This window comes from Tarenaya hassleriana, unplaced genomic scaffold (assembly GCF_000463585.1).
Source record: "Tarenaya hassleriana unplaced genomic scaffold, ASM46358v1 Cleome30, whole genome shotgun sequence".
NCBI classification, from domain to species: Eukaryota; Viridiplantae; Streptophyta; class Magnoliopsida; order Brassicales; family Cleomaceae; genus Tarenaya; species Tarenaya hassleriana.
In genome coordinates, this window is record NW_010966178.1 from 1,028,946 (window position 1) to 1,036,798 (window position 7,853).

Below are 7,853 nucleotides of genomic sequence, written 5' to 3' on the forward strand. Positions count from 1 at the left end.
TCTTGATCGATTGCTCGACTACTCGAACTAGGTACATAAATAAGTGGTTTATCCACCGAAAAAAATCGACTTTCGTCGAACAATGCATCTCTCGACTCAATAACCGTGTGAACGGTAATGTAGTCGTTTGGTTCTATGACATAGAACTTATAAGCTTTGCTATGTAAAGCATAACCTATGAAGATGCATTCTACTCCTCGATCACCGAAAGTCTTTCTCTTTGGTTTTGGGACTTTTACAATTGCCCGACAACCCCAAATCCGAAAATAATTCAGATTTAGTTTTCTCTTGTACCATAGTTCATATGGGGTAACCTTGTTCCTTTTCGATGGAATTCGGTTTAAAATATAACAAGCCGTTAACATGGCTTCACCCCAAAATCCCTCGCTTAACCCCAAATATGAAAGCATGGAATTAACCATTTCTTTCAAGATCCTATTTTTCCTTTCCGCTACACCGTTTTGTTGCGGTGTGTATGGTGCGGTGGTCTCATGAATCACTCCTACAGATTCAAAATATGTTGGATCATAGTATTCCCCTCCCCTATCAGTCCTAAGCTTTTTGAGCTTAACCCTGAGTTGTAACTCAACTTCGGATTTGTATGCCCTAAACCTATCTGGAGCTTCATCTTTAGCATGCAACAAAAATACATAGCAATAAAGTGTGGAGTCTTCAATAAAAGTCACTAGGTATTTTTTGTTACCTAGAGACGGAGTTCCATGCAAATCACATAAGTCACTATGAACTAACTCTAAAAGTTCCGAACTCCGTTCTACGCTAGCAAACGAATTACGAGTTATTTTCTTTTTCATGCAAGTTATACACTTATCTTCGTTCATGGCACATGGTGAAATTAAGTCCATCTTTGACATAAGATTTATCCGTTTATAATGAACATGTCGTAATCTAGCATGCCATAATGTAGAAACATTTGAATCAACAACATATAAGGAAGAAGTGCAAACTTTATTGATACTTAGTTTAAACATATCATTACATAGATAACCCTGCCCCACAAACACTCCTCCTTTAGATAGGATAAACTTATCAGCCTCAAAGACCATCTTGTAGCCAAACCGATTAAGTACACAACCCGACACTAGATTTCTCCTTACATCCGGAGCAAAAAGAACTTCCCTAAGGGTTAATGTCTTTCCGGATGTAAGCAACAACTCTACTTGCCCCTTTTCTTGGACCTTGACCGTCGAGTTGTTTCCCATGTAAAGAACGCTTTCGTCTTCTACAACTTCTAGAGTCTTGAAGAGCTTACGTTCTTTACAAATATGTCGAGTGCTCCCGAATCGATCCACCATGATTGATCACCCTCCTGAACATGATTTAACTCGTAAATCATAGCAACAAAATTCATATCCGAATTCGTCAAGTAACAATTATTGTTACCTTGAGTGGATTGGTCAAGGGCTTTGTTTCCTTGACCATGGGCACTCTTCTTCTCGTGTTTATTCTTCCACGAGTAGCAATCCCGTTTGAAGTGTCCCGGTTTATTACAAAACCAACATGTCGCACTCGACTTTGACTTCTTCTTAGGATTATCCTTAGAGGGCTTATTTCCTTGTCTTTTGGCTCCACGTTTCTCATCCTCTACAACATTCACTGTAGTAGGAGGAGAAGCACTTTTCCCATCTTGCACCCGGAGATCCTCCTCAATGCGAAGATGTGTTCCCAACTGTTCAAGAGACATATCCTCTTTTTTATGTTTCAGGGAACGCTTGACATCCTTCCAACTCGGTGAAAGTTTGTCAACAATGGATGAAACTTTGATGGTTTCATCCATCTGCAGTTAGTGTTGTGTGAATTGACTCAAGATCCTTTGTATTTCATATTGCTCCATAACCGGTCTCGAGTCCACCATCTTGTAAGAGTTAAAACTACTTACAAGAAATCGCTTACTAGAGGCATCGCCAGAGACGTATTTAGCCTCCAGCGAATCCCACAGGGCTTTGGCGGTATCTATGTGTTGATAAACATCAAAAAGTTCATCGGACATCCCGTTAAGGATGTGGCTGCAACACACGTAGTTATCGTTGTCCCATTTGTTTCGCATGCGAGCCGCAGCCAATGTCTCCTCTTCGGTTTCTTCCGGTCTAGGAGTGCTTATCACGTAGACGACGTTCAGCGTCGTCAGGAGGAAATGCATCTTCTTCTGCCACCTTCGAAATCTCACGCCCTCGAACTTGTCAAGTTTGTGAAAGTTTATTGTAAGATCTCTCACCGAAGTAGTCATCCTCGAATGGATAACGTTTTTAGATTGTTATAAATCTGGGATATAAAATGAACAAGAAAAGTAAATCGGGAACCGGATAACTCTTTAAGGCGAGATACACTTTCCTAAAAACGTTATTCCGTCCTATAAAAGCAAAGGACTTCCCGCCAATACGTTTTTGAGATACAATGAAGAGAAAAGTGATCTTAATTTGCTCTCCTAAGATCACAAATACAAGAAACCGCAAGAAGAAGATGAACAAAAAGCTTTTGTGAGTGTTTTGCAAGAACAATCACAAAAGTGCTCTCAAATCTCTCAAAAAACTACTTAGATCTATTCTATATCGTGTTAAGATGTCTAGGGGTGTTTATAAACACTCCAAATGTCGAAAGGTGTGAATAAATCGGAAGTTAATTTCCCGAACGGTCGCGATTTTTCGTTATTTCAGAACTGCTCAGAAAAAACGGGCTACCCGCCCGTTTTTCCGAGCTATCCGCCCGTTTGTTCCCGAACTGCTAAGAAAAAACGGGCTACCCTCCCGTTTTTTCGAGCTACCGCCCATTTATTTCTGGGCTTTATGCCTCAGAAAAAACAAGCTGTTCTCCCATGTTTTCGAGCTGCCCTCCCATTTTTTCTGAGATCACTCTTCACGTTCAAACCCGAACGTAAACTCTTCCGACGAATCCTTAAAACTAAACCAATTCATGACACGTGTTTTACAAGCATTTAACTCCTCTACCATACTCGTAATACACGTGAAACATGAATCCTTTTGAGAGATTCTAAATTCTCATTCATTTACTCTAAAAATCCCAACATATTTGACCATCATATATGTATTTCAATGAAATTTCAGCATTGATTGAGTTATCTTTTTTTAATCCTTAAAGCTTAAGAAGATCAATATTATATAAATTAATTAAAAAAATATGAATAAATATTTTATCACTCCACCCATTATCATCTATAAAGATTTTATATTCTTTTATTATTATTTTATAACAATTTTTTGTAGATATGAAGAACCATAAAGATCAGAAATAAAAACATGCAGATAAATCATTGACAAATTATTCTACATATAAGAATGATTTTATAATATAGTAATATAATAAGAGGTAATCGCATAAAAATACCGAAACTATTACAAAAATCTCAAATAAATACCTGAACTATAAAATTATCATATAAATACCTGAACTTTTTACAACTCTCATATAAATATCTAGACTTTTAAATTTTTTCCAAATCAAACACGCATCCGTTAACGTCGTTAAACACAACTGACTCAGCAAAAAACTGCTGATTCAGCAAAAAAAATATTATTAAATATTCAAATATTCATCTACATGTATTTAAATTAATATATGCATAAAAATTCATATATATATATATAAATAAATATATATATTAAAAATAAAATTATTTATAATTAATAAAACACATATACACATAACTACAGTATATATATATTATTACTAATATATATATATTAAAATAAAAATAATTATAACTAACATATATGCATATAATATATATTAAAAATAATATTTATATGTATATATATTATAGTGTATAAAACACATACACACATAACTACTATATATATATATCATTACTAATGCATATATATTAAAATAAAAATAATTATAATTAAATTTATACACATACATAATATACAAATTAAAATAAAAATAATTATAACTAACACATATACATCATTGTAACAAACTGTAACAATTATAATACACCTCCCTCAAGTCGAAATCTTCACGACTTGACATCGGAAATATTGAGTCGAACAACGAAAACAACTAAAGAAACAAATGATAACTATAGAATCCAAAAACTTTTTGGATATTTAATTTTTTTTTTGTTGAGTCAACAGTGTTTTTTGATGAGTCAGCATTTGTCTTTAACGACGTTAATGGATGCATGTTTGATTTGGAAAAAATTTAAAAGTCTGGATATTTATATGGGAGTTGTGAAAAGTTCAGGTATGTATATGATAATTTTATAGTTTGGATATTTATTTGAGATTTTTGTAAAAGTTCGGGTATTTTTATGCGGTTACCCTATAACAATCTAATAATCTTTATATTTTTCTATTTCTTCACTCCTTCATATATATATATATAATTTGATAATATAATTTAATCTTATATATAATATATTAATTATAACACATTTATATCATTGATTTTTTATAATGAAAATATATAATCTAATATTAATAACAAAAATAATAATAACAATTGGCACATCACACGCATCACACGCATCTAATCTAGTAAAATTAAATAAATTCAAGTCGAATATAGAATAAAATTTTAAAAATTATCGCTTGGAAACATCTTTATCGGAAAACAAATATTGTTTAATGTATATTTGATTCGAAATGTAATATAAATCGAATTGAAATCTATATAAAATTAAATGAATAAAGCTTTTAAAATAAAAAAAATGGAAATAGAAAATAACCCGACAAAAACACAAATATTTATCCTAAAATGAATCCCAATGTGAAAGAAAATAAAAATACTATTACTAACGTTCTCGTGGAGATTCGGTTTACAATTACAATGTTCCAATAAGAAGAATCTCGGGGATTGTGATAACTCGGTTTTGTTCTTCTCTTCCCGTTGCCCATCGAAGCGATCGGAAGCAAGAAGCCATCTCACTTGCCGGAAATCTTATCTGTTTAATCCTCGACTCAAGCACGAACGAAACGATAAACTTCACCTCTCCCTCTCTCTGTGTTCGTATGTCTGTCTTCTACTGGCTGTCTGTATTCATTTCGGCGTCAGCACTTTTCGTGTGATTTCTCGGAAATGGATTCATGGTTTCGACTTCAATAGCTTCAAGGGCCATGGATTTCGTCAGGTTTGTGCTCGTGTTCCTCGTCGGGTTTGATTAGGCTCTCCAAGCTTCGGAACTTCAGTCTCGGGCTTTCTCTAGCTACTGATTTGTAGGGTTTTTGGTAGTGTTCGCGACTGCGAAATTAGGGTTTTCCTCTGTCTGGTCAATAGCTTCCTCGTGATTGCGTTGCTTCCCGTTGTGGTAAATTAGGGGTTTCTGGAGGAAGCATAGGAGGAGGATTTTCGTTACGGCGGGTTGTGTGGGAAGTGGATATTTGCTCTACAAGCTATACAATGCTCATACTCGTAGGCTCGCAGTCTTGGAACAAGAGCTCGCCATCGACCGTGAGAGTGAAGAAATCATCAAAACCCAGTTAAGTCTGAACCAGAACCGTGAAAAAAGTCTCTGGCTTTTTTTAACTCCTCTCTCTTTCTTACCTGGAATCTAATTACTTAGCTTTTGCTTTGTTGTTGGATTGGATGGTGAATATTTTTAGGATGAAAGCCCATTTCGAGAACATTCAGATGATTGCCGATACGACAACACTGTCTCACGCAATGCAGTATTTGAGTGATCGGATAAGGGAAGAGATCGATGTCTCTAATGTTATGGAGAGCCTAAACAAAGGGAAAGGAACATTGCCCCCTTCCGAGAAGCTTCAGCTTTGGGATAAACTCAAGATTTTAAGTAGGCTGCTCTTTCTTGCCAAGTTCCTGTCCATATGTATCTGTTTCGTATTACAGATTCTCATCGAGGATTTTCTCTTCATTTTTTTTTCAGGTTTCACTAGGATGGTTTTGTCCTTGTGGTCAGTCACAATGCTAAGCTTGTATATTAGGGTCCAAGTCAACATTTTGGGCAGGCACTTGTATATCGATACAGCAAGAGGCCTGGGCAGCTCCCATTTACTTGTAAGAGTCAGTAACCTCGTCAAGTTTTGTATCTGATGAACTATGTTATATCACTAACTCCGATATCCGGCGCCTCCATTTTTGTGTCTAGCTGGTTTCATGTCTGAAGAACTATTTCAAGCACAAATCTTGGTCATTTCATTAAGCTGTACAGTTTTATCGCACCTCATTTGTATGACTGCACCTTTCTTTGCGTTTATCATATGATTGTATGACTGCACCTTTCTTTGCGTTTATCATAAGATTTCTGCGATGCTGGCTGGATCATTCGTTACAGTGACTGTCTCATGATCCCTCAGAACGGTTTTTCGGTTAATATTCTTTGCAGGAAGACTTAGATCTCATCGATAGAGATGACGAACAAAAATTCCTTGCGAGCGCTGATTTTCTCTCCACCAATGGCATGCCTGGTTTAATTTCTGATGTTCAGGCGGCTGTCACAGAAGTTCTTAAGGGGTAAGTTCTTTTATATGTATGCCCCGTTCTTTTTTTTTTTCCTCATACCCTTTGATGGACGTTGTGTTGATCTTAGCAGCAGAACATGTCCTTGTAGATCATTACAGTTTGATTTATATTGGTGTCACCCGTAAAACACTGATAATCAAATTTTACGGTCTTTGGCCATTCCAACACCTACCTATAAGGCTCTTTTTCTGGCTTTCCTTGTCCAACAAAAGTGGAAAAGCCGACACTGCTGATATTTGTTGTTGTTGTTGTTGTTTTACTTTTATGTTTGTAAGAAAATATATTAATTAAAATCTTCTTAATGCGTGTAGAAAGCAGCTGAGGGATGTTTACACAGCAAGTGTTCTTCAAGAAACAGTGATGCAGATTTTGGATGTGTTCATGAGCAGTGGAAGTCCCCATCACTGGGTGGATTACCTGATGACGCCCCAGGAGACAAGAATCGGCCCAAACCCTTCAGACAACCTCAAGGAAGTTTCTTCATCTGACGTAACAGTGACCAAGTTCGATCAACTCATGGTTGAAGCCCGAGAAGTACTCACCAGGTAGCAGCGTCTCTGCCCCCTCGGTTTAGAAAGAATACCCACCGAAATTTCTTCTTCCCCTCGATGTTTTCATAGCTGCCAAAAGCCGAGAACCGGAACCATTACAGTTGATGCTTTTTTGCTGTTTTGTTCTTGCAGCACTGAGTTCACCAACATAGTGGAGATATCGTTGAAGTCGTTCATCACAGCGTTTGTAGACGAGATGGAAACACGGGAAGGTCTGGGCATGGGGATGCCATTGGCGAAACTCCTACCGAGGATCGAGGGGATGATACCGACGATGACCACAGAACCGGGCAGGAACCGGTTCTTACAACTCATCAGGGATCAGCCTGAAGTTCAGCTCTTTTTCACTCTCTTATACTCAAGCATGCCCCAATAGCTCTTTTAGTGTTTCAGATTCAGTATTGCTTCACCTCTTTCTTTTTTTCAATCCTTTCGGTTGGGGCATCAAAGTAAAATAAGTAATATTGTTGTTACGAGATTTCACAAAAATCAAAGTTGATTTTTTCTTTTCTTTTTAGGAATATTGTTGAGTTACTGATTCCTTAAATACAATTTTATTAAAATTTAGATTGTTTAGAAAAATTAGATTTTCTTCGGCATGAACCAGTTTAAGGTTTCTTTCAAAAAAAAATACTTTTTGAGTTTATGAATAATCGGATGGTTGAATAGTTATTTGTGTCCTTAAGTTTATGAATAATCTAGATCCTAATCTTGTAGGGGTTAATGTAAAATATGATTACTAATAAAAAAGAACATAAAATAAATATCCTTGTAATATAATATCTACCGTTAAATGGGTATTGCTTAGAACACAGAAACAATCATATCATATCATTACAGGAA

General features: G+C 36.0%; 1 protein-coding gene across 1 annotated transcript; it reads left to right on the plus strand.

Annotated features, from left to right (window-relative positions):
- Positions 1–4,798: 4,798 nt before the first annotated feature.
- Positions 4,799–7,527, plus strand: LOC104820369 (peroxisome biogenesis protein 3-2). The gene is made up of 7 exons (XM_010550790.2): positions 4,799–5,107; positions 5,294–5,455; positions 5,580–5,770; positions 5,864–5,994; positions 6,323–6,450; positions 6,771–7,004; positions 7,143–7,527. Exons 1-7 carry the CDS (start codon positions 5,064–5,066, stop codon positions 7,384–7,386), a joined length of 1,134 nt encoding a protein of 377 aa, XP_010549092.1. The 5' UTR covers positions 4,799–5,063; the 3' UTR covers positions 7,387–7,527.
- The last annotated feature ends 326 nt before the right edge of the window (positions 7,528–7,853 follow it).

What these genes read in the sequence shown, in the direction of transcription:
- LOC104820369 (XM_010550790.2), top strand. Translation starts at nt 5,064, where the DNA reads ATGGTTTCGACTTCAATAGCTTCAAGGGCCATGGATTTCGTCAG. An exon ending in TGGGCAGCTCCCATTTACTT is followed by an intron (nt 5,995 to 6,322) that starts GTAAGAGTCAGT and finishes TATTCTTTGCAG; the next exon opens with GAAGACTTAGATCTCATCGA. An exon ending in GCCCGAGAAGTACTCACCAG is followed by an intron (nt 7,005 to 7,142) that starts GTAGCAGCGTCT and finishes TTGTTCTTGCAG; the next exon opens with CACTGAGTTCACCAACATAG.